This window comes from Cervus elaphus, chromosome 3 (genome assembly GCF_910594005.1).
Source record: "Cervus elaphus chromosome 3, mCerEla1.1, whole genome shotgun sequence".
Lineage (NCBI taxonomy): Eukaryota > Metazoa > Chordata > Mammalia > Artiodactyla > Cervidae > Cervus > Cervus elaphus.
In genome coordinates, this window is record NC_057817.1 from 25,510,665 (window position 1) to 25,538,520 (window position 27,856).

General features: G+C 40.1%; 1 protein-coding gene across 2 annotated transcripts in view; it reads right to left on the reverse strand.

Annotated features, from left to right (window-relative positions):
* The window catches only part of NCKAP1L (NCK associated protein 1 like), a 46,675-nt gene extending 29,660 nt beyond the window's left edge, over nt 1–17,015 (reverse strand). Inside the window, exons 1-11 of one of the 2 annotated variants that reach the window (XM_043881795.1) lie at nt 16,855–17,015; nt 15,681–15,791; nt 14,909–15,001; nt 10,107–10,163; nt 9,261–9,403; nt 8,281–8,371; nt 8,053–8,190; nt 7,201–7,249; nt 6,944–7,100; nt 785–841; nt 384–480 (exon numbers count right to left, since the gene is read on the reverse strand). In XM_043881795.1, the coding sequence (XP_043737730.1) occupies nt 384–480; nt 785–841; nt 6,944–7,100; nt 7,201–7,249; nt 8,053–8,190; nt 8,281–8,371; nt 9,261–9,403; nt 10,107–10,163; nt 14,909–15,001; nt 15,681–15,791; nt 16,855–16,956 (1,095 nt within the window). In that variant the 5' untranslated portion in view covers nt 16,957–17,015. Of the gene's footprint in view, nt 1–383; nt 481–784; nt 842–6,943; nt 7,101–7,200; nt 7,250–8,052; nt 8,191–8,280; nt 8,372–9,260; nt 9,404–10,106; nt 10,164–14,908; nt 15,002–15,680; nt 15,899–16,854 lie in introns of both variants that reach the window. The other variant, XM_043881802.1, reaches the window with a different exon arrangement.
* Between the last annotated feature and the right edge of the window lie 10,841 nt (nt 17,016–27,856).

Consider the following 27,856-nt stretch of genomic DNA (forward strand, 5'->3'; position numbering starts at 1 on the left):
ACCACCTTATCAAATTAAATTTTAGAAATATTTACTAGGTCAATACCACCTTATCAAATTAAATTTTAGAAATATTTACTAGGTCAATACCAACTTATCAAATTAAATTTTAGAAATATTTACTAGGTATTTATGTGGTTTAAAAAAAAAAAGCAAGCTGTCTCTAATTAGCTCACACTCAAATAGAGGGTAAGACAAGTACACAAATAACTATAACATATGATACTATATGATAGTGCCCAAAAGAGAGATACAACAAGTTTTAGGGTACTCCAAGAAGATTCAAGGGAACCACCATATACACACACAAACGGAACAAAAAACTTAGAAATGCAAAAACTCAGGAATGCCAAATCATGTTTCCCTTCCTCTCTTTCTCTTGCCTTGGGACCCAGTAGTCCTGGTTCATCGGTTAACACAGTCTCCATCTCCTTCACAGCTATTCGCAGAAACTGGCGCCGTTGAGAATGAAACTGGCCACTGAGGAAAGAAAGCAGAAGCTAGAGAATATTGCCCCTCCTACCCTCAAAAATCCTCCAAACGCAGAGCAGAAGAGATCTACCTTTAGATCTACCTGTCAGCCAGAGATCTACCTGTCAGCCAGGAGGAAGGTTCAAGGCCACAGTTAGACTCAGTAAGAAAAAACAAGACCCTGTGGGGCAACAGCGAGTTCTTGGGTTGAGACAATAAATCTGTACAGAAATAGGGGTGGCTTCGGTGACAGCAAAGGTCAGGAGAGATACCTACTCCATCCCCTCTGGAAGAGCTCATTCTTTGCCTTTACCTGTTTGCAATTGCATGTTCCTTGCTTTCCTTTATGTCGGCCACTCGCTTGCCATACCTGAGAATTGACACAAGCACAAAAGGGTTGGCCACACCTCCGGTTAGAGTCCTCATCCCACCATCCCAGTCCTCAGAGATTCCAAACTAGTCTGCAGGAAGCATGGACAGCGCTCACATTCAGGATCTTTCTAAACACTACTTTCAACCCCAGCCTACTAATAAGAGACTCATGTCACTTCAGTTCAGTCAGTTCAGTTGCTCAGTTGTGTCCGACTCTTTGCGACCCCATGAACCACAGCATGCCAGGCCTCCCTGTCCATCACCAACTCCCGCAGTTCACCCAAACCCATGTCCATTGAGTCAGTGATGCCATCCAACCATCTCATCCTCTGTTGTCCCCTTCTCCTCCTGCCCTCAATCTTTCCCAGCATCAGGGTCTTTTCAAATGAGTCAGCTCTTCGCATCAGGTGGCCAAAGTATTGGAGTTTCAGCTTCAACATCAGTCCTTCCAATGAACACCCAGGACTGATCTCCTTTAGGATGGACTGGTTGGATCTCCTTGCAGTCCAAGGGACTCTCAAGAGTCTTCTCCAACACTACAGTTCAAAAGCATCAATTCTTCTCACTCAGCTTTCTTTATAGTCCAATTCTCACATCCATACATGACTACTGGAAAAACCATAGCCTTGACTAGATGGACCTTTGTTGGCAAAGTAATGTCTCTGCTTTTTAATATGCTGTCTAGGTTGGTCATAACTTTCCTTCCAAGGAGTAAGCCTCTTTTAATTTCATGGCTTCCATCACCATCTGCAGTGATTTTGGAGCCCAGAAAAATAAAGTTAGCCACTGTTTCCACTGTTTCCCCATCTATTTGCCATGAAGAGATGGGACCGGATGCCATGGTCTTAGTTTTCTGAATGTTAAGCTTTAAGCCAACTTTTTCACTCTCCTCTTTCACTTTCATCAAGAGGCTCTTTAGTTCCTCTTCACTTTCTGCCATAAAGGTGGTGTCATCTGCATATCTGAGGTTATTGATATTTCTTCTGGCAATCTTGATTCCAGCTTGTGCTTCATCCAGCCCAGCATTTCTCATGATGTGCTCTGCATATAAGTTAAATAAGCAGGGTGACAATATACAGGCTTGACGTACTCCTTTTCCTATTTGGAACCAGTCTGTTGTTCCAAGTCCAGTTCTAACTGTTGCTTCCTGACCTGCATACAGGTTTCTCAAGAGGCAGGTCAGGTCTGGTATTCCCATCTCCTTCAGAATTTTCCAGTTTATTGTGATCCACACAGTTAAAGGCTTTGGCATAGTTATGTCACTTAGAGATTATCTAGTTCTCATCATTATTTTGCTGATGAAGAAAATATACCTAGGAAAGGAAAATGGCTTGCCCAAAGTCACATAGGGTTTTAATAAGGAAGTTGAGAATAGATTTCTTGTCTTCTGCTCCTGCCTTGACACCTTCAGGCCAAAGGACCCTTCCAGGTTTGAAGGCAATACAAAGAAGCAGTGCATCAACATGACACAGGCCCTGCTCTCAAGTAAAAGTAGTTATTCCAGCTGGGTCCCCTTCCCACCTCCTCTTAGAATTTAACTTCATCAATTATCCTTTTGTCACTGTAACCCCCCTACTCTCCCCACTGGTTTATTCTCTTCTCCCAACATGCCTCCCTAAGAATTAGGACCCTCAACTGACCCTGACCATCTACTGAACTCTGCCCATTCCCCTTATACCACCAGTCTCCTCCAGAGACACCTTTATTCTTTTTCACCTCACCTTTCACTGACCCTTGAAGCCCATATGACCTCAGACAATAAACAAATTGCTCTCTCTAAGGTCACCATCAACTTCTGAATCACCAAATTCAATGGCCTTTTCATTGTTCTTTGTTTATCGGCAATATCTGACTCTCTTGACTATCTCTCTTTCTCTCTACTAGTGACCCATGCTCCAATGTCCCACATCACTTTAGGCTCTGTGCCCTCTATGTCCCTTAGATCTGTCTTCTCTTGTCCTGCATCTATTGCCACCATGTTAGTCGAATTTATAATCTTTCATTTCTCTTCTCCAGACCACCTCATTATTGAGCTTAGCACAGAATCAAAAAAATGTAGAGTAGGAAATTATATTAATCAAATCAGGATTCAACTCCACAGCATTCCTGGTGGGCAGTTATTTCATCCTCTACCTGGTATGATGGAAAGCAAGAGGATTAAGAGTCAAAAAAATCTGGAATGATTTCCTAATTCCATCTCCTATTAACTGAGTGACATTGAGACTGAGCCTCCATTTTCTCATTTGTAAAAGAAGATAATGGGACTTCCCTGGCAGTCTAGTGGTCAAGACTTCATCATTCTACTGCAGAGTCTAGGTGCAGTTTCAATCCCTGGTCAGGGAACTAAGATCCCATATACTGTGTGGCATGGCCAGAAAAAAAGAAGGAAAATATTCATATATATGCCTGAGTATAAGTAACATGAAGATCAAATTAGATCATTTATGTCAAAGAATTCCCTAAACAATAAATCTTACATGTTACTGTTGTTCTTAACGATGGGAAACTAAATACCCTTCAAACATCCCTTCCATTCCCTAGAAGCAGGAATCATTAGAAAGTTTTTCTGCATATTAGTATCAATTTACCTCCTGTAACTTCTAATTATTCATCTTAGATTTACTCTCTCAAATCTTGCAATGAATTTTTAATGATAATACTCAGTTGTTGAAAGTATGAGGAATAATTATTCTCACAGACTGTTGATAATATATCTATTTGGAGAACAATTTGGCAAGAGCTATTAAAATTTGAAATATGCACATCTTTTAACCCAGCAAATCCACTTCTAAGAATTTACCCTATAGAAATGTTCACAAAGATACATGTCTAATGAGTATCACAAAGATACTCATCACAACAGTATTTGTAAAGGCTTTTTAAAAAGTGGGGGAGGGGTACAGTTCAAATGTCCATCAATAGTGGATTGGATTAATAAATTATGTTACAATCACATAAGGAAATACTATTTGACTCTTGAATAAGTGTCTATAGACTGATATGCAAAGATATACAAAATACAGTAAGTTTTTTTTTAAAAAAACTTCACAATATAATATAGAATGTGGATCCATTGCTTTTTATCAATTGCTTATATAAGGCTAAAAATAAACACACCCCTCTACATGTTCATACATATACACAAGCATCTAGAGGACATGCACCAGAATATTTGGGGACGTGAGATTGTAGTCAACTTCCTCTTGGTATTTTTTACATTTCTGGTGTTGGTTTTGCAACTACAAAGATAATAAAGGTATTTGACCCCTTCCTTAATCCCTTACCTCCTTCTCATTATAACCCTGTATCTATTCTTCCCTTCAAGATCAAACTTCTTAAAAGAGTTACTAACTAAATTTCTTATCTCCTATTTGGTCCTAAACTCACTGCAATCCAGGTTTTGACCTCAATACTCAATTGAAGTTATCCATATGCAGGTCAGGAAGCAACAGAGAACTGGACATGAAACAACAGCCTGGTTCCAAATCGGGAAAGGAGTATGTCAAGGCTGTATATTGTCACCCTGCTTATTTAACTTATATGCAGAGTTCATCACGAGAAACGCTGGGCTGGATGAAGCACAAGCTGGGATCAAGATTGCCGGGAGAAATATCAATAACCTCAGATATGCAGATGATACCACCCTTATGGCAGAAAGTGAAGAAGAACTAGAGCCTCTTGAAAGTGAAAGAGGAGAGTGAAAAAGTTGGCTTAAAACTCAACACTCAAAAAACTAAGATCATGGCATCTGGTCCTATCACTTCATGCCAAATAGATGGGGAAACAGCGGAAACAGTGACAGACTTTATTTTGGGGGGCTCCAAAATCACTGCAGATGGTGATTGCAGCCATGAAATCAAAAGATGGTTGCTCCTTGGAAGGAAAGTTATGACCAACCTAGACACCATATTAAAAAGCAGAGACATTACTTTGCCAACAAAGATCCATCTAGTCAAGCCTATGGTTTTTCTAGTAGCCATGTATGGATGTGAGAGTTGGACTATAAAGAAAGCTGAGTGAGAAGAATTGATGCTTTTGAACTGTGGTGTTGGAGGATACTCTTGAGATTCCCTTGGACTGCAGGAGATTCAACCAGTCCACCCTCAAGGAAATCAGTCCTGAATATTCATTGGAAGGACTGATGCTGAAGCTGAAACTCCAATATTTTGGCCACCTGATGAGAACAGCCAACTCATTGGAAAAGACCCTGATGCTGGGAAAGATTGAAGGCGGGAGTAGAAGGGGATGACAGAGGAGGAGATGGTTGGATGGCATCACCGACGCAATGGACATGAGTTTGAGTAGGCTTCGGGAGTTGGTGATGGACAGGGAGGCCTGGCATGCTGCAGTCCATGAGGTTGCAAAGAGTGGGACATGACTGAGTGACTGAACTGAACTGAACTGAACAAGAAGGGGACTAAGATCATCTTTACAAACAAATTAAATAAATATTTTCCAATCCTCATTTTATGTGACCTCTCAGTACTGTCAAACACAGATAACTAGTCCTTTCTTCTCGACATATCTTCTTCCCTTGTCTCTGTTATTCCTTTCACTGATTTCTCTGTCTCTGCTGGCCCTTACATTTCAATGTCTCAGAGGTTCTATCCCAGTCTTTTCTCACTTCACACATTCTCTGTGAGTAATCTCACCTACTCCCATGGCTTTGATCACCATTTTGCCAAACTTAATCTGAATCCAAATCTCTCTCCTAAATTCCACAACCAAAAGATAAAAGGTCTAACATACATCTATCTTCAATGTTCTACAAATACTTCAAATTCAAACTGCTCAAAACTGAATTCACGATCTTTTCCCACAAACTAGCTTTTTGTTTTGTTTGTTTATTTTTTAATACTCTTTATTTTCCATCTTACCTAAAGTGAAAGATTCTGGGAATAGTATGGCAAAAACCACTATAATATTGTAAAGTAATTAGCCTCCAACTAATAAAAATAAATGGAAAAAATATATATAGATGGAGCCCAGCCAAGTACAGGGTCCTATGGAATATTCACAAACTAGCTTTTATCATGTTCTCTATCTTAAGGAATGCCAAGTATCCATTCCAGAAACCTTAACTTCATCCACAGTTTCTCCCAATTCACTTCATCAATCTCTGCCTCTAGTTTTTTCCATCTGACCTCTTTTCTTCCCTGCAGCCAGAGTGACTTTTTCTAAAATGTAAATATGATTGTGTCACTGCCCTGTTTAAAAATCATTCAATGACTCCCTATTCCTTTTAGAATAGGCTCAAATAGAATAGATGGCAGGGCATCCAAGGCCCCAACTTACCTCTCCAAGTTTGTCTTGACAACTTCTTCATTTCTGTAACCAGAGCTACATGAATTTCTTAGAAAATGCTATGCTCCCTCTTGCCTCAAAACCTTGACAGTTTCTCTGCCTAAAGTATCTTTCTCTGCCTTAAGCAACTTCCCTGCCTCTCCATCCACGCTCCCACGACTCCTACACACACACACACACACACACACACACACACTTCACTTGTTTAGTTCTTCAGGTCTGTCTCCAGGTTTTGCTGCTCCTCCAAGGCCAGTTTAAAGCAGTTTGTGTTTATACATTATAATCCCTTATTATATTACAACAGTTTATCTATTTTTCACTAATTTGCAAGCTCTTTGAGAGCAGAGATTCTGTCTTTGTTTAAAAAGCACACAGATTGCATTACAACATACCAAGCACTTTTCTACATGCTTTATAAATAGTTACTTTTTCATTCCTCCTAACAACCCTAGGAGGTAGGTCATAGGGAATTATTATCATTATTTATAGATAAATTGAGGCCTGGCATAGAGAAGTTAAGTAACTTGCCCAAGATCACATAGTCAATCAGTGGCAGAGCTGGAATTCAGAGTCAGGTAATCTGGTTTCAGGGTCCATGATCTTAACCTCTATACTATCTTATTAGTTACTCTATCGAGAGAAGTACTTAGTAAATAGTACGTATTCAATAAATATTTCTTCGATAATTAGAACTATTCCTGAATACCTATATTCGGGACACTCATGGAGACTAGAAAAGGATGTTAGGACGGGCTAAAAATCCCCAAAGAAGATTAGCTTGGCTCTCAGGTCTCACCCTTTCAAACTGCTAAACAGGTCCTCAGTGACTTTGTGCACCTGGAGCACATCCTCCCGGATGAGGGTGATGTACAGGGAGCCCTGCAGACACAGCTTCCACAGTTTCTGGCAGTCGGCACTGGAGTTGAGGCACCCGTGACAAAGAAGAAACCCAACTGCAGGTGGGTAAAATAGTGCAAAGAAAGACTTTTAGGACTAGATCTCCATGTAACATGCTGCTAGGTCTAGTCCCACCTCAACCCACAAAAAACTTACTGACAATCCAACGCTCCATCACTTCCACAGACAGGTACTCACAGGCCATCTACGAGAAGGGAGGCAGGGATGGTTTAACAGCTATTTAACTTGGTCTAAAGACTAAGGCGGTCAAGACAAGGGCAGTCAAGCTAGAATCTGAGTATCAAACACAACTCTTATTTTACCAGACTGGATCAGGATACTTTGATAAGTCAATACCTGGGAAAACATGCCTATAATGGAGGTGAGGCACTAGAAGTGGATTGAGGGGAAAATATATTTGATGGGGGGAAAGGAACTTAGGCTAGAAGTCAGGACAAATAAATGGTTTGACACAACTTCTCTTCAACAGTTCAGGATAGTAATACTCAAAATCTTATGATTTCTCCCTCCCTTGGATTCTTTCACCATGTAAGATATAAATCACTTGTCTGGTGCTTCTCATACATCTTATACCATCAGTTCTATTTTTATGACCCCATGGCGTATCTTCCTACTAGACGAGAAATTCTTTGCATCAAGGACCTTGGGCCAATAGTAATTGAATAAAAACATTTGTTAATTAATTGACATCTATGCTCAAGTTCCTGCTGGGCTAAATAAGTGCCTAATGACTCAGTTTTATCCATTCATTCATTCTGTGAATATTTATTAACTTCCTTCTATGGGCAGGCACTTCCTTATCCTGATCCAAAAAAAGCTTCAACCTAACCATGATTTTTTTTAGCCACATAAGGTGATCAACACAGAGGCATATCCTAGCAGAGGGCTAAAGGACTCTTAGGGCTGATATTTCTTGAAAATAAGAAGCCTCTACAGCAATGGCCTTGGAAAGAGCATGCTTTCACTGAGGAGGAAAAGAGAACTCACTGTGTCTGAATTAGCAGGGTTAATCATGGCTGAGGCCGTGCCAATAAGACTCAGAAGCTGGACACTGCGCCACTGCTCAGCCCCTTGGTTCCTTCGGACAAAGAGGCAGTACAAAGAGAGGAGGGCTTCACTCACAGCCTGTGAGGGAAAACAAATGAATCCTTAAAGTCAATGATGGGGACAACCCACTTCTGCCTGAGAAATTCTCCAATCTCTCAAGAAACTTGCCTTTGTGTGAGGCCCAAACTCCTCTGTCAGCTTCTTCAGAGGGTGGTCATACTCCAAGACCATCTGACCCAGACGGGCAAAACTGGAGTCACTTGAAGAAAGCATAGGGAAAATGCTTACAGCCCTCCATTAAGCATGATGTAAACTCTCATGTTTGCATATAGGTTAAAGGTGTGTACATAAGCTGGTATTCTCTACCACCTGTAAAGATACTAAACTGTAAGTTACATATAAAGATAACCCACCCTAGGCCCAGGAATACTAAGGCAGAATCACATGATTTGGGGCTGGTCCATGAAAGTTTCTTCCTTACAAGCAACTGAAATAGGGTTGAACACACGATAGGTACTCTACAAATTCATGTTGATTAGTTATTGCTGGACTCAAATCTGTATACAGACCAAAAGGATATACACACACACATTCAAAGCAAACGTAAGTCATGTGCCTAGGTACTCATGTAGGCACGTAGGACTTTACATCATACACAGAACAATGTTCAACAGCCCACTCTGATCTCTCTGGTCTTCACTTTTTTCAGCCCTTAAATGCTTTTATTTGCACTAACAGAAAGGCAAAGAATTGTACATAATCCAAAATCCATTTATATTTGGCTTCAAATGTATTATCATACATTACTTGCCTCTAAAGGCTTTAACTTTACTAATATTATTCCTACTAATATTAAAAAATGTTTTCTTTGCTTTCTGCAATAACCTCAGCCCAGGATTAAAAACTCATTAGAGATAATGTAGACTGGATAGCCCACTAGCAGATATTCAAGAGTTAACCATATGTAGACGTGCACGTCTTAGTGTATGCCCTTATAAGTATTCTAAATTGTTTTATTTTGCCTGTGTTGTCATGTAGATTATAGATTCTCACATGAGAAAACATGCCATCTACTTCCTTTGTATCCACTTTTACCTCATAGCACCATGTATGAGAGTCATCATCTTGTATACATCTCCTTAACTCACCTGTGTCCATGCAGCATCTCATGGGCACAGTTGAACATGCCAATGAGTACCCGTCGATCCTCAATCCGTGACAGAAGCAAAATAACTGAGGTGTAAGTCACTATCAAGTCCAGGTAACTCCGAGTGAAGTCAAAGTTGAGATTCTACAAGGAAAATACATAGAAACCCAAGAATGGCAAGGCCTATTAAACTCGATTTCCCCAATCATTCCAGACAGTGCTAACCAGACTCTGGAAAGGTTTGTTTGTTTGTTTGTTTGTGTATTTATGTATTTATGTATTTATTTATGAAAGGTCTATTTAGAAGAAGAAATTGGGGACTTCCCTTGCGGCCCAGTGGCTAAGACTGAGCTCCCAGTGCAGGGGGTCTGAGTTCGATCCCTGGTCAGGGAACTAGATCCCACATGCCGCAACTAAGATCTGGTACAGTCAAATAAATAAATATATGTATTAGAAAAAAAGAAGAAGAAGAAATTGACAAGACTGCAAATTCAGAAGAAAACTGGAACAAGTTCAGGGGCTAAAAGTGAACTCAAGATATAAGGAGGCCAGGAAATTAGAGCTGGCCTAATTAGGTGTTGGATGAGGTAGAATAACAACAATTTTACATGAATTTTGTATTAAAAAAATCACAATGCTGATCTGCTTAACATGTAAATGCACTTTAACGTCCACATTTTTACAGAAGTATAGTCCTGAATTAACAGCCATTCATTCATTATACAGTATATACTATATTATATTCCTGGGGGAACAGCCATTCCTCTAGTCCCATCTCACCCCACACTGTCCCAACAGAGACCATTTCCATGGCTCTGGGATAGAAGAGAATTGCAAAGAATCTTACGATATCAAAATGGCACTGGCAGGCATCAATGGTGTTGAGAAGTTCATACACATGATCCTGGGGGTAGAATTGGAGATGAGAATCAATGAAGAAGAAAGAGAAGATGACAGGAACTACCGGAATTTGAGGGAAAGGCGCTCTGCCTTGGAGGTCCTAAGGAGCCACTAAATAACGTACAGGAGGCTTGCTGAGTTCGGGAAGCTCCTCCTCCATAAGCTGTCGCTGGGCCCCGGTCAGGCTACCCTACCGGATGCCCATGTCTCCACAGGCACAGGTCCCTACTACACCATGCACGCCTTCCATCATCTTACTGTCCAGGTACCCTCCTCCTCCACACACACACACACAAAAAGGTTACAAAATGCAGATTATCTGATTGTTTGTTTCTAAAATACCAAAAATCAGGATGCCCCCCCTTTTTTTTTAATTGATGAATCCCAAAATCAGTCTGTTCTATGATTCTATCTCCTGTTCTCTTTAACAAATGGGAATACTACCAAACTTTCTACATGTTTCTACTTACTGATCACCTACCACAATATATGCTAAGTACTTACTAGGTCATTTGCATATACTTCATTTAACCCTCATTCCAGTGTGAGAGGGATTCTTTTCTTTTCATACCTAATTTTGCCTAAATAATAAGCAGTTTTACTGTGGATACGTCTCTCCTCCCTCACATCAGCACCGGCTCTACATCCTTTCCAACCTTCAGGTAGACAAGTTTAACAACCTAGTATGTCCTTTGTTAATTTTCACCCTATTTATATAATCCTATTCAGGCAGGGAGAAAAAGAGAGAGGGTTTTTTTGAAAATCATTTGTGTTAAAAACTTGAGATAATATCACACTCTTATTACCATTTTACTTTTTTTATTCAATCATACCTGCTAAAAGTCCTCAAGTCTCTGGTAGAGCCCTAATGCACTTCTTTTTAATGGCTGCATGGTAGTCCATGATATGGCCAATTCATTCCATCTTTTCCCAACTGATGCCCTAGTCACTGCACATTGATACTGTCAATTCTACACAAGTTGAGCTACTAGATCAAAGAGTATATATATATTTATTTTTAAAACACATTGCCAAAAGATTTGAATAGGCTCTTTACAATTAAAAATATAAAAATGGTATGGCTCAGTCCCTTTGCTGTTATCTGAAACTCACAACATTGTTAGCCTGCTATACCCCAACACAAAATTAAAAGTTTAAATATATACATATAAATGACCAATAAGAACATGAAAAAATGTCCAATAATACTAATCATCAGGAAAATGCAAATTAAAATCACAAGAAGATACCACTACACACCCAATGCAGTGCAGTGCTCAGTCATGTCTGACTCTTTGCAACCCATGGACTGCAACCTGCCAGGCTTCTTTGTCCATGGAATTTTCCAGGCAAGAAATACTGGAGTGGATTGCCATTTCCTCCTTCAGGGGATCTTCCTGGCTCAGGGATTGAACCTGCATCTCCTGCATTGGCAGGCAGATTCACACACCCATTAGAATGACTAAAATTCAGGAGTTCCCTGGAGGTCCAGTGGTTAGGACTTGGAACTTTAATTGCAGTGGCCCAGCTTCAATTCTGGTCAAGGAACTAAGATTCTGAAAGCCACTCAGCACAGCCAAAAAAACAAATGAAGAATGACTAGGGACTTCCCTGGAAGTTCAGTGGTTAAGACTTTGCTCCTAATGCAGGGAACATGAGTTCAATTCCTGGTCAGGGAACTAACAGCCTACATGCCACACAGCGCATGGCCATGAATGACATGAATGACTAAAAGCAAGTTTGATAAGAATGTGGAGCAACAGGAACACTAGTATATTATGAATGGGAAGAGAAAATGGAACAATGACTTTGGAGAAAATTTTGGCAATTTCTTATAAAATTAAACATAAACATACCATATGATTTAGCAATTCAACTTCTAGAGTATTTATCCAAGTGAAATGAAAAATATGTCCCCACAATTATTTGTACTCAAATGTTTATGGCAACTTATGCATACTGGCCAAAAACTGGACACAATCCAGAAGTTCATCAACAGGAAAATGGATAAATAGATTGTATCCATACAATGAAATAGTGCTCAGCAAAAATAGGAAATGACTTGCAGGTACATAAAACATAAATAAATCTTAAAAACATTATGTTGAGTGAAAGAAGCCAGACACAAAGGAAAACATGGTATATAGATCCTAATTACATGTATGAACCTCTAAAAAAGAAAAATCTAATCTGGAATGTAGATCAGTGGTTGCCTGGGGACAGGATAAGTTGGGATTGACTAAGGATAAAAAGGTGCAGGGAACCTTTGTGTTACTGAAAATTATCCATATTTTATGCTGGCTGTTACACAGGTGTATACCTTTGTCAAATTTATTAAATGTATGAGAAAAAAATGTTTCCAAGTTATCTTCCCCAAAAGGCTGTATCTAAATTAACATGCAGGGAAATTGAGGCTGAGAGCAGTTAAGAAACTCACCACAGATCACAAAGTTAGTAAGGACCAGAATTAGAACCCAGAGCCCATGATCTTCTCTCGTACTACATGACTTCAAGACCTCTGTCTAGGTCTATGCTGCCTCCTTTGCTGGGAGGGCCAGTCTACAACTCCTTGCTGCAACCAAATTCCCAAGGGATAATATAACTGAGGTTTGCTTCCAGCCACTCACACAACCAATGTCACTACCCAGATTTTATACTGTAAAGACAGAGTCAGAAAGGAATAGATTTAACATCTGTTGGCCTACTACTCTATTATACACTAAACACTGTGTTAAGTGTTTTCAATGTGTTGTCTAATTTAATTTTTACAAATACCCCATGTAGTAAATCTTATTTCCCATTTTACAAGATAAAGAAACTGGGATTCAAAGAGTTTCTTACCAAAGTCATATAGTTTATAAGTGATAAAGCTGAGAGCTGAAACCAGGTCTGTCTGATTCAGAGCCTACCTACTTCACAACACACAATACCTGTATGTCTATTTCCCTTCCAGCCCTGAATGAGCTGTACTAAACTCCTTGGGCTCAGAAGTTTACCACTGCAGCAACCAGAAGGTGTCTTTTGGACTCCTAGTGAAAAACTTTTTTATATGCTTCCAGCAATCTTCTACTACCTCCACCAGTGCCTACCTTCTTCCTAACCATGACTCTCAATTCCAAATGAATAACCTCTGACCTGACCCTCCTTCAGAACCTACGACCTTCTGTGTCCCCGCTTCTATCTTCATTGCATGATCTGATGACCAGACTGGATTAGCTCCCTAGACAGCCAAGGCAGGGCTCCATACTCTTGTACTAGCTGAAGAAATACTGTGATACCATCACAAACTTACATGACTCAAATAACTAAAATTTTTTATTTCTTGAATATACAAATAATGTGTTCATTGTAGAAAAATCAGAAAACACAAACATAATTTTAACTCATTTTTAAAACCACTCATAATCTCACCATACAAAGTTCTAACCTTCTTCATATGCATTTTTATCTATGAAAATATACATTTTAGGGACATCTCCTCTGTTAAGCTACGTTGTAATTTGCTTTTACACTAAAGAACATGTGAAGAGCATTTTTCCCATGCCAAGTAATATAAATATGTATCATCTTCAGCAGCTGTATAATATTCACTTATAGACACATACTCTGAACTTTTAATTAAGCCTCCAGTTATTGAACATATCAATTATCAAGTTGTCACTATCATAAATAATGCAATAGAAAAGCAAGAGAGTACATTCTTGTACATATACCTTAGCACTTCTGACTGTTTCCTTAAGACAAATTTCTAGAATTAGAATTATTACATTTAAAAGTATATTTTCTAAGACTATTAAAACATTATATCAATCTGCCCTTCAAAAACAAAGCACTAAATATTTTTTTACAGTTTATGGCTACAAAACAGTACATATTCATTGTTTAGAACTCAAATAAAATATCATCCATATATTATGCTACCAAACATTGTTAATAATTAGATAAGCTCAAATTGAGAGAAATTCTGAAAAATAATTAGTCTGAACCCTTCAGAAAAGTCAGTGTCATGAAAGACAAAATAAGACTGAGAATTATTCTAGATTAAAGACTAAAAAGATATGACAACTAAGAGACATAACATCATGAATTCAATGTATGATCCTTGAGAAAATTAGAGGAATGTGAATATGGGCTATAACTATAACATTGTAGCAATTTTACATTTCCTGAGTACAATAACTGCATTAAGGTTATGTAAGAAAATATTCTTGTTCTTAGCAGATGTATGCTAAAGTATTTATGGAGAGAAATGTCATGGTGCCTGCAACTCAAATGGTTCAAGGGAAAAAAAAAAAAGATAAGCAAACATGGCAAAATATTAAAAATCAGGAGATCCAGGGGGAGCATAGACCAATATTCATTGTACTATTCTTGAAATTTTTTAGTAGATTTTGTAATAAAATTTGGGGGGAAAATACTTAAAATTTTAACTCAAAGAATACAAAAATGTATAATGTAATAAATTAAAGCCAATCATAATAATCCAGCTCCAAAGTCAGGTATTTTTAACAGTTTAATGTATAATATCCCAAATCCCTCCTACATATATACTAACACTATGTGTATTAAATTTATGTATCTTTTAAAACAAAATAAAACTGTATCATACACTATTCTACAACTCACTTTCACTTAACAATACAACTTAAATATCCTTCCGTATCAATACATCTGATATTTTAAAGAAACAATAATAAGGAACATACACGAACATCCAAACATTGGGTACTTGGGCTAGAGAGAGCTCACCCGAAATTCCATAACATCCACAAATGACTGGTAGTAGTTGGTAAGGTATCTAATTATCTCAGATTTTTCCCGCTGTACTGGTCCTAAATGTTGCTGAAAGAAAGTAAGAAGACAAGTGATCAAAGCAACCCAAGACAATAGGGGTTACACCTAAAACATTCTTAAAGAGGGTTAAAATATGCAGACAGAGGAAGCTGAAAGATCTCCAAATTCTGAAGTTTCGGAGAGCATATTCTCTTATGGTTGCATGTAATCCTGACTAGATAAAGAGTGCTAAATGAGAGAAAATTTCAAGGTCTCTTTAAGTCAAAATGGTTTACTATTCATATCTAAGTCAAAAGTAGCTGAATGAGAAGATGTTTTAAGTAAGATGGTAAGAAACCTAGGGGTAACATTTAATAAGGGAGAAGTAAGGCATATGCCACTAGATGCATAACTCTAAGACAGCAAACAAGAAAACACTGAGTGGAAACAGGAGCAACAATAAAATATATGCAACTGCTGCATCAGGAGAGCTCTCCTTCTCAGTAAGAACAAAGTGTTCTTGTGAATAGGGTCAACGTTTTGCTCCAGCTTACCCTTAGGAGAATCTCATCTTATCTCAGAAATCTCAAGACTACAACAACCTGAAGCCCTGTGGGTTAGCTTAGGAAAACTAAAAAAAGGCCACTCCATCCTCTGGCAAGTTCAAAGAGAGGCCATCAAAAGAGAGCTTGAACCATTCAAGCACAGTTATTTTGGAGAAAGGACAGAAGAGGGACATCATTCTTACCGTGCTGTTTCGGATATCTATGTTGGGAAATTTTTTGTTGATGTACTTGAGAGATGATTCCATGGACTTTTCCAATAAGAAAGGGGGCTTGGATTTGGGGTCTGAACAAGTCTGCACAGATAAATAACATTATGTTTATCAATCCTTTCTCCTGTTCCTCGGAAACATACCTCTTCCCACACTGCATTCTTACACAATCTCTCTTAGGGAAAGGGGATCTGAGGATTATAAAAGAAAGAGAGTAGGTCAGGTAAAAGTTCCATAACATTAAGCCAACCATCAGAAGAGCTAAATAACCTGGGCATTTCGTCTTGCTGGATAAAGTCTAACGTCTGCTTGGGCCCGGCACAAAGAGGAAGCTCTCTCCACCCCTCAGCCGAAGCCGGAAGAAGTGAGAAAAGCAGCTGCTCAGGAGCTAGACTTAGTGGGAGAATTAGTGTCATAATTATGTCCATTATATAAGCATATCATCCCAAGGGCATTTATAGGAGGCATGGAGATGAAACTGTGTCCCAGTGATTTATTATGAAATGCACCAAGGTCCCCTCCCCCAAGTCCCCCATTTTCGTTCCCAGAAACCCCACTCCCACCCATCTTTATTTCTTAACTTCACTAGGCCCAGCACTAGCCCACCTCTTGTCACCAGCTTCTCCCAATTTCAGAGTTCCTATCCTAAACACACATAAATAAGACCACAGTGAGACCTGTCTCAGACTCCAAGTAACTCAAAGGTAGTTACTCTTTTTTTTTTAACCCAAATTTCCTATCTATTTTTTCCTTTCAGGGAAAGTACTTCAATTTAAAAACTTTTGCCAGACACCCAACTCGATTTCTGCAGAGTGTGGGGGCCAGCACTAAACAATAAGACCCAGGATTCTAGACCCAGACACTTATCCAGGCGACTAGGAACATTATTTCCCATCCCACCATTACCCCCAGTAGAAAGCAGACGTTTTCTTTGGGGTGAGAATCAGACCCAAAAAGGCGGAAGCCCTGAAGAAAAGCCTTCCCTTCTGCCTCCCAGCACCAGCTGTCCTACATAATCTGAGTGACTGAAGGCCAGTTAAACCACTGGGAAAGAGAAGGGAGTCTAACAGCTGGACCTGCCAGTCTCAGAGGTCCCCGCCCTACTGCTATTGGAATAGTTAGTGCTAGTCCAGTTGCCCACACTTACCTTCTTGATGTTATACATCCGGATGAGGACCCCCTGACCGCGATCATTCAGGATAGTGAGCTTCTCTGCTAATTTATGCTGGTAGGCAGAGGTCAAAGACATGATGGCCACTGAGAGACAGGAGCATCCAGACAGCAATGCCTGATCTCCCCAAACACTTTCAGCTAAAGTGGTGACACCCTCTGGGCGGAGGCTCCCAGCCTGGTTGGTGCGCTGGTCTTCCTGTCACCTCTACAATTGGCTTGTGGCTGAAAGTAGTCATTACGCCTCATAGGCCCTCAGAATCTTCTGTACTTCCTCTTGCACACTCAGCAGGGGACACTTCCTCTTTCTAGCTCTGCAGTATTTTTGGTAAGACTGTGAAATGAGTGGGGTGGGGGAGAGGGGCAGGCTTTCAAGGCTCTCCATAGTCTGGCACCAACCTTTTTGGCCTTAGCCTTCCACTAGTGTCCTATAAGGGGCTTCCCAGGTGGCTCAATGGTAAAGAATCTGCCTGCCAATGCAGGAGACATGGATTCAATTCCTGGGTTGGGAAGATCCCCTAGAGAAGGAAATGGCAACCCACTCCAGTACTCTTGCCTGGGACATCCCACGGACAGAGGAGTCCAGCAGGCTACAGTCCACGGGGTCGAAAAAGAGTTAGATATCACATAGCAACTAGACAACAACAATGTCCTATATAAAGCTCCACAGCAGACAAACAAGTCCCATCCACCTTTATACTTTCCCTCTTCTATATCCCCATCAAGAATGCCTGGGCTTCCCAAGTGACACTAATGGTAAAGAACCAGCGTCCCAATGCAAGAGACATAAGAAATGCAGTTTTGATTCCTGGGTTGGGAAGATCCCTTAGAGAAGGAAATGGCAACCCACTCTAGTATTCTTGCCTGGGAAATCCCACAGACAGAGGAGCCTGGTGGGCTACAGTCTATATAGTCGCAAAGAGTCAGACACCACTGAAGTGACTTAGCACGCATACACACACGCAAGAATACCTGTTTTTCTCTCCTGAAGCTTAGGACTATCCACCTGTCAGGGCCCAGATTAAATCCCAACTCCTCCAAGCTACCCTATTCAATATCAAACATTATATACAACATGTATTCCTTGTTATACTGTTAAGTGTATGTCTTATCTCCCCAACTACATCATAAGTTCCTTAATGACAGGAATTGCATCTGATACTTCTTCATCTCCCTCACAATGCTCTAGCATAGTGATTCTCAAAGGGTGGTCACATTAGCATCACTGAGAAACTTATCAGACATGCAAATTCTCAGGTCCTAACCCAGACCTTGGAGAAGGAAATGGCAACCCACTCCAGTATTCTTGCCTGGAGAAGTCCATGGACAGAGGAACCTGGCGGACTACAGTCTATGGGGGTCACAGAGAGTCAGACACAACTGAGAGACTAACACACACCCAGACCTACTAAATCCAAAGCAGTGGCAGGGTCCAGCACTCTGTTTTAACAAGCCCTCCAGGTTAACTTCAATGCTCTCTCAGGTTTGAGAATCACCACTTAAGTACAATAATTTCTTAAGGGTACTTAAGAAACAGATCAGTCCCTGTCTCCTGAGATTCAGGATTGGAAGGTCTATAGGTGGGGTCTAGAAGTCTGAGTTGACAAGTACCCTAGGACGTTTTGGTGCAAATGGTCCACAGGACACATTCTAAGAAACACCGATCTAGACCACCTCTTAGACACAGTAGCCATTCAATAAATATGCTGATTTATTTGCTGAATTATTAAGACTAAATTAGGGGCTTCCCTGGCAGTCCCTTGGTTGAGAATCCACCTTGCAGTGTAGGGGATACCCGTTTGATCCCTGATCCAGATTCCATGTGATGCAAAGCGACTAAGCCCATGAACTACTAAGCCCAAGGGCCTAGAACCAGTGCTCGGCAACAAGAGAAGTCGCTGAGACATAGAAGCCTGAGCACCACAACTAGAGTAAGTAGTAGCCCCCACTTGCCACAACTAGAAAAGCCGCACGCAGCAACAAAGACCCAGTGCTGCCAAAAAATAAAATCTATTTTATTTAAAAAAATTAATAATACAATAAATGTCATAAAAAAGACTAACCTGGGAAACAGGTCCCATGAAGAAGAATGAAATTAACTGAGATTAATGAGGGGAAATTAATGACAGATTTTAAATCTTAGAAGACTAGGTAAATTTTAGCACTAAAATATTCTTGCCATTCCAAGTTAGGCCTTATCAAGAAAATCAGCTCCCTTTCAAGTTTCTTACAAGGCAAAAAGCAGAACGTCCTCAGAAAATTCTAAATCAGACAGAATTGTCTTCATATCTACCTCCTTTCCAAAACCTTTTCAAAGAAACAAGAAGACAGAATAAAATTTCAAATATCTCTAATGTAGGCTTTGCATTTTCAGAATATAGAATCTGCCTTCCAGTTTATTTCCTGCAACTGAGTCCCTAGAAGGCTATGGACCTAGTGTAAGGTGATCGTGGCCCCAGATATCTGAATCACTTGCTATTACCAAAGAAATTCAGTTTCTCTAAAGAGATTAGTGAGGTTTCTATTGGTCTTTCACCTTGATGGAGGAGAATAAAGGGCAGGCAGAAAGACACCAATACCTAGGGAGTTGAAAAGCAATATAACAGCAGCAGCCTCCCTATAGGTTAATATAGTTCTTATTGGATCTTTCTCACTTGCATTTCTTTCTCTTTTTTAAAATTTATTATTTATTTTGGCTGCGCTGGGTCTTCACTGCTGTGCGCAGGCTTTCTCTAGTTGCAGCAAGTGGGGGCTACTCTTCATTGCAGTGCACAGACTTCCCGTTGCAGTGGCTTCTCTGGTTGCCAAATATAGGCTTTAGGTGTGTGGGCCTCAGTAGCTGTGACTCTTGGGCTCTAGAGCACAGGCTCAATAGTGGTGGTGCTTAGCTGCTCTGCGGCATGTGGGATCTTACGAGACCAGGGATCCAACGGGCGTCCCCTGTGTTGGCAGGCAGATTCTTGTCCACTGTACCACCAGGGACATCCTCTCACCTGCATTTCTTATCCTCATCCTAAAAATGTTATTGAAGACACTCCATGCCAAGCCAATCTTGTATTCTGCTGTCCCCTAGTATGTCCCAACTTAATGGAGACCTAGTTCTCAGTCTATAGTCAGTGTCCTATGTTCATTTTTCATTTCTGCCTTTCCCATTTATCTATGCTTTCCCTCTTGCTAAACAATTCCTAGTCAGTCGTCTGGATCTAGCACAAACAATCTGAAGTCCAGCCCTTGTTGAATTCTACAGCACTTGGTCTATATCACATATTTTACACCTAAATTAGTTTTCACCTTTTAATTGCCTATTTCATATTATACTGCCACCTCAGCTGAACTGTAAGATTGCTAGGGCCTGGAAACACTTACTTGCCTGTACTTGACATATGGGAAAAGTCTACATTGTGGCATCAGACAGAAATTTGAGCTCAAAGTAATTGAGTACAGTGGACTGAGCCTTAGGACTAGGATCCCAGGTTCCGGAGCCAGGTAATTTGAGTTCACATCCCAACTCTATCACTTAGCAGCTCTGATCCAGTTTCCCTGAGTTCAAAATGGAGATGATATTGATAATAGTTCCTATTTCTTGGGTGTATTGTGTCTATTAAATAAGTTACTGCATGTAAAGTGATGACTTGGTTATTTACTATGTATCAGGTCCTTCAAGTGCTTGACAAGTATTACATCAAATAATATTAATAATGATACTCAAACACTCATTTTGTAACTTTAGGCTATCCATCACCACTGAGTTGGTTTCCTAATCTATACAATGGCAGCAACCCCTCATACAACTGCACAAGTAATTGTATGACCTAGTATACATACATATTTGGCTAAAAACCTGGTAGCTGGATTAGGAAGACCAAATATAATTTTTTTCTTTTTTTAACATGTAGTGAGCTTATGTTGCTGTCTGCAGAATTCTATCTTGCACCCCATAAAGAAAAAGGCCAGGTTTAAGGGTGAGACTAATCATGCCAACAGGTAATCTTTAGTGCAACTCACTGGAAACATTATGTGGCAGTTTCTGCTGGAAACTGGTGGCACACTTTGAGAGGTAATTTAATTACCCCAGAGGAGGGTCTAGTAACCCTGGCTACAAATCAGAATCCCCTGTGGAACTCTTTTAAAGCCACAGTTAGCCAGACCCCATTCATGAGGATTCTAATCCAATAGTTCTGGGGTGGGGTCAAAAGCTCTGTCACTTTAAAACTGCTCAGTGATTCTCAGGCACACACGACTGGGATGGAGAATCACTTCTCAAGATTTAACTATGACATCAAAAACTTTGAAACCTCTGAGAAACCACAGAACATACAGTGGGAGAAGAGGAATTCGGTAGCTCAAACAGAAAGTTGCTTCACATCACCTGGACTGAAAGGAACTGTGCTTTCCCTCTTCAGCTATTTGCCTTGTTTTGCCTTACAGAAGGGTCTTCCTCTTCAAGGCACTCTGTCCTTTGGATTTTTGAGAGACACTGTTTCAAGAATAAGGTAGGTCAAAAGAGCCTTAGACTACGTTTAAGTGTCAAGCTAGCATCAAGATTGGAATATGCTTGCTGAGTCTAACATGTATTAAACCAAATGACCTCCATTATAGTGTTGGTCTCTCTCCATGGGATATTCAGCTATCTATAATTAGGTGAGTGATAAATGGGAACCCATTCCAGTTCTCTTGCCTGGAAAGTCCCATGGACAGAGGAGCCTGATAGGCTACAGTCCATGGGGTCACAAAGAGTCGGGCACGACTGAGCGACTTCACTTTCCTTTTCTTTCCCAGGTCACCAATACTCCAGGCCCATTCTGAAGCACTCTGTTTATTAAGACCAGCCTTATCAGTCTAGTCAAACTTCAAACTTTTCTAGGCTGCTAAAAATAAGGGTTTGGCAGGGTCTCTGTATCAACCCAGAGGGGTGGGATGAGGAGGGAGATAGGAGGGAGGTTCAAAAGGGAGGGGATATATATATACCTCCTGATTCATGTTGAGGCTGATTCATGTTGAGGTTTGACAGAAAACAACAAAATTCTGTAAAGCAGTCATCCTTCTATTAAAAATAAATTAATTTTAAAAAATAAGGGTTTAGGGTTATTTGACAACTACATTCAAGTATTAAAGCTCCTTTTCCATATTCTTTAAGAATCTAAAGATAGCTATATAATATTGGACTATATGTACTGCAGCCTTTACACTCAGGGAGCCAATTCACCTCACAATTAGTTTTCATGGCTCTAATATAATCATTAATATGCATTGTAAGCTTTAAAAAAAAAAAAAAGCCTTGGGTTCCTGAAAGGTACCTGAGTTTAAATCCCTAGACTTAATCACCTAAATGCCCTCAGGAAAATCTGACATTTAACAGTCTAGCTCTGTGCTCTTTGTCTATGCCCTAGGCATGATGCAAAGTAGAATTGAAATGGGCTATTCTAGGCACTTGCCTATCCCTACTGCTTATACCAGTCCGCCTTGATCTTTCTCCCCTCAACCACCCCCATCAGACTATGCTGTTTCTGCTTTGCAGAAATCTCAGCTGTAGCTGTTGCCTGGAAACTTGGGAGTCCTTGAAGTGCCTGTCTGAGTTGCTAAAGACAGCTAGCCATAAGGGAAAGTAGGCCTCCTATTGGCAGTATAATGCAGCAGATTTGAGACAGTGTATTCTTAGTTCGCTTCTAGGAGTCTTCATGTGTTAATACCTACGACTTTAGAGATTTCAGACTAGCATTCTCATATAAAGTAGCCTGAACCTAAACATAGTAATGTTCTTTCTTCCAAATCCTGCTCCCCAAAAGTGGTTAGGCTGACCTATCCGACAAGTAGTATCTATGTCTGGAAAAGAGCTTCATTCAGACAGGTTTGGTGGAGAGATGGAAGAGAGCAGTGCTGAACAGTAAAGGGACCAGCTGCCCCAGTTTTCTCCAGGACTCTCTAGCTTATGGTGTTAAACTTCATTTTACCCGATACTGTGAGTTTTTTTAAGAATACTGCCAGTTTATTTAATATTCTATTGAAAGGTAAAAAGATAAACTATTTAATACAAGTTATATAATATGTATACAAATATTAATTTTTGGCCTTTCAAGGCATATAAGAAGTGAATTTGTCCTGTAATCCTGTTATCTAACTAGCTAGGCTACGGCTTATGTTATCCGAAACTTTCATAGGTAAGACTTGAGATGCTCATATCTTTTACACCACTCTCTTTTTGAGAACAGGAAATAGACTTATGTCAAGATTACCTCATCTTAAATGTCAATATTTTCTTTGCCTGCTATTTAGGCCTCATGGAGTCAGAAGCCTCGAAAGTGTGTCCTTACGACCCAAACCACAGGATGTCAGTCAGCAGGTTACAGTACCACCTGGCATCATGCAGAAAGGTAAGTTTCCCTGATAACTGTTAAGTCAATGCAAGGAGAAAAACAAACTCAGAATATTAAAGATTAAAGACTTTTTTTTTTTTTAAAGAACAAACTTCTGACTATGCATGAAACCTGAAAGTTCTTAACGTTGGAACATGATACATCTTCAGCATTTCCAGAAAGGAATGGAGGGTGGAATTCAGGCAAAACCTTAATGCCATTTAATAAGAACTTCTTCCTTTTAGAAAAATCCAAAGATAGCTAAAAAGATGGCTAACTGAAAATATAATGCTTGTCATGTGGTTCCAACAAAAAGGCTCAAAGAACATGGGCTAACTGTGTCAATAGGACTGCTACAGATGATATTAAGTTTTCTATTTGGAGTGGAGTTTTCTATTTTCTAAGTGGAGGTGGAGTTGAGTTCTATTATTCTCCCCCAACCCTCCATATCTGATAGCTATGGAAACCTTAGCCAAATGAGGAATGAAAAAAAACAGTTTCCACTCTGCTTCTGTAACTTTTGTCTGCTATATTTCAGACAGCCTTTTAATCTTCCAAAGGTTATTTCTCCAAGTTCGGAACCAAATGAAAAATTTCTAAAGTTGCCAATCAGATTCCTGATCCTGATGTCTGGAACACAGGTAAGCAAAGTGAGACAGTGAGCACTAAGTGAATGCTTGGACTCTAAGTCCTCTGAGCCAATAAGTACAGCAGCCTTGCAGTAATTAAGTCTTAATACTCCTCCCACAAAATCCTTCACCAGAGCAATCAAGAGAGTAAATTTGAGAATTTCATCTGTCTCTAGAGAGGCAACCCAGTAAAAAGGAGTCTAATTAAATCTAATAATTAGATTCACATATAGGAATTAACAGATTCTTATCTTACCAATACCAAGTCACTTTCCATAGAAAAAAATTACTGGTAAAAACTGAAACTTGTAATCTAAAAGATTAGGATTTATCCTATCTCAAAGGATATCTTTTCTCTAATATGCAGCATGTTATATTGTAGAACTCACTAGCTTTTCAAGTCAGACCTAGGTTCAACTATCTACTCTGGCCTTAAGGAAAGTTGCTGCTCAAACACATCTTCCTCATCTATAAAAGGAATATCTACCTCATAAGGTATGATGTGGGCTTGCTCAGTCACTTCAGTCGTGTCTAACTCTTGGACTGCAGCCCACCAAGCTCCTCTGTCCATTCTCCAGGCAAGAATACTGGAGTGGGCAGCTATGCTCTCCTCCAGGGGGTCTTCCTGACCCAGGGATCAAACCCACATCTCCTGTGTTTTCTGCATTGCAGGTGAATTCTTTACCACTAGCACCACCTGGGAAGCCCCCATAAGGTACAGTAGACTAATATTAAATAAAGGTGTGTTATCAAATAAATTAATTAAATTAAATTAAGATGCGTGTTAGAGCAATGCAAGCCCTTTTAAGAGAAAGTCCAAATAGTGTTAATCTCGTGATTTAACACATCAGAAATTTCCCTGTGTACAACCCAGTGTGAGTATTCAGTAGGAGTGGTGATTCAAGAACACAGGCTCTTCATCCCTTGACTGTCACCTTTCACACCTGGCTTCCCAAGCTGCCACAAAAAGAGAACGGAGAAAGTATAGCTGCCTCTTAACCACCTCAGCCCAGAAGAGAATATTTCTATTCACATCCCATCAGCAAAAACAAGTCACATGACCAGTCCTATGTCAGGGAGGTAGTCTCCAGAATTTTCCAGCAACAACTATGGAAGGGAGACTCAAATCTCCTGCCAGTTAGCCTTCTCTGCAATAACATAAAAATGCTTGGTACTTGTGTTACTTCTTCCTGCTTTCCTTCTTTCTAGATAACACACATCATTCTTCTTCTTTTTTCCTTAAGACATTTACTCCAAAAATGCTGGTTTGTGAAAGGTAAGATAAATCATCTTATAGAAGCTACTGATATAAAGAATAGAATATCTCTATTCCAATAGAATATCTTTGAGTGAGATGGCCACTAGATCATGGCAGATGCCTAAGCTTCAATTACAAAATTTAAAAGAGCTGTAGTCATGGGCTCTGAGTACTTCCGTTCCTTTCCTAAGGCTCTCAGTCGTGTCCAACTCTTTGCAACCCCATAGACTGCAGCATGCCAGGCCTCCCTGTCCATCACAAACTCCCGGAGCCTACTCAAACTCATGTCCATTGAGTTGGTGTTGCCATCCAACCATCTCATCCTCTGCCATCCCCTTCTACTCCCACCTTCAATCTTTCCCAGCATCAGGGTCTTTTCCAATAAGTCAGTTCTTCGCATCAGGTGGCCAAAGTATTGGAGTTTCAGCTTCAGCATCAGTCCTTCAAATGAACACTCAGGACTGATCTCCTTTAGGATGGACTGGTTGGATCTCCTTGCAGTCCAAGGGACTCTCAAGAGTCTTCTCCAACACCACAGTTCAAAAGCATCAATTCTTTGGTGCTCAGCTTTCTTTATAGTCCAACTTTCACATCCATACATGGCTACTGGAAAAACCATAGCTTTGACTAGATGGACCTTTGTTGGCAAAGTAATGTCTCTGTTTTTTAATATACTGTCTATGTTGGTCATAGTTTTTTTTCTAAGGAGCAACCATCTTTTGATTTCATGGCTGCAGTCATCATCTGCAGTGATTGTGGAGCCCAAAAATAAAGTCTGTCACTCTTTCCACTGTTTCCCCATCTGTTTGCCATGAAATGATGGGACCAGATGCCATGATCCTAGTATTCTAAATGTTGTGTTTTAAGCCAACTTTTTCACTCTCTTCTTTCACTTTTATTAAGAGGCTTTTTGGTTCTTCATTTTCTGCCATAAGGATGGTGTCAACTGCATATCTGAGGTTACTGATACTTCTCCCAGCAATCTTGATTCCAGCTTGTGCTTCTTCCAGCCCAGCATTTCTCATGATGTACTCTGCATATAAGTTAAATAAGCAGGGTGACAACATACAGCCTTGACGTACTCCTTGCCCGATTTGGAACCAGTATGCTGTTCCATGTCCAGTTCTAACTGTTGCTTCTTGACCTGCATACAGATTTATTAGGAGGCAGGTCAGGTGGTCTGGTATTCCCACCTCTTTAAGAATTTTCCAGTTTGTTGTGATCCACACAGTCGAAGGCTTTAGTGTAGTCAATATAGCAGAAGTAGATGTTTTTCTGGAACTCTCTCGGTTTTTCGATGATCCAGTGGATGTTGGTAATTTGATCTCTGGTTCCTCTGCCTTTTCTAAATCCAGCTTGAACATCTGGAAGTTCACGGTTCATGTATTGTTGAAGCCTTAACTTGGAGAATTTTGAGCATTACTTTCCTAAAGCTCCACTTAGGACTTTAATCCATCAAGGACTTGATTACACAAGGTTCTCAATTCTGTGTAGGATTTTTGAGGTATGAAAAATCAATTCCTAAAGCTATGAAGGGGAAGGAACTCTACATGAACCAGGTCAGGATCCCCAACCACACAAACTCAAAGGCACAGCCCAGAGTTAGAGGAGCCATCAGTGGAGTTACTCACTAGATACACATGGGGAAGGGAAGGTGGAAAGGGATTATGCAAAACAGAAACTAACACAAAACCAGTAATTCCTACCCTCGTGGACAGTAGTATCAACTATTTTTGTTAACGTAACTTTTATCTCCAATCCCTAAAAAAGGCAATCCCAAAGAATGCTCAAACTACCGCACAGTTGCACTCATCTCACACGCTAGCAAAGTAATGCTCAAAATTCTCCAAGCCAGGCTTCAGCAAAACGTGAACTGAGAACTTCCAGATGTTCAAGCTGGTTTTAGAAAAGGCAGAGGAACCAGAGCTCAAATTGCCAATATCCTCTGGATCATCAAAAAAGCAAGAGAGTTCCAGAAAAACATCTATTTCTGCTTTATTGACTACACCAAAGCCTTCAACTGTGTGGATCACAATAAACTGTGGAAAATTCTGAAAGAGATGGGAATACCAGACCACCTGACCTGCCTCTTGAGAAACCTGTATGCAGGTCAGGAAGCAACAGTTAGAACTGGACTTGGAACAACAGACTGGTTCCAAATAGGAAAAGGAGTACGTCAAGCCTGTATATTGTCACCCTGCTTATTTAACTTATATGCAGAGTACATCATGAGAAATGCTGGGCTGGAAGAAGCACAAGCTGGAATCAAGATTGCTGGGAGAAATATCAGTAACCTCAGATATGCAGATGACACCACCCTTATGGCAGAAAGTGAAGAGGAACTAAAAAGCCTCTTGATTAAAGTGAAAGAGGAGAGTGAAAAAGTTGGCTTAAAGCTTAACATTCAGAAAACTAAGATCATGGCATCTGGTCCTATCACTTCATGCCAAATAGATGGGGAGACAGTGGAAACAGTGACAGACTTTATTTTTGGGCTCCAAAATCACTGCAGATGGTGACTGCAGCCATGAAATTAAAAGAGGCTTACTCCTTGGAAGGAAAGTTATGACCAACCTAGATAGCATATTAAAAAGCAGAGACATTACTTTGCCAACAAAGGTCCGTCTGGTCAAGGCTATGGTTTTTCCAATGGTCATGTATGGATGTGAGAGTTGGACTGTGAAGAAAGCTGAGTGCTGAAAAACTGATGCTTTTGAACTATAGTGTTGGAGAAGACTC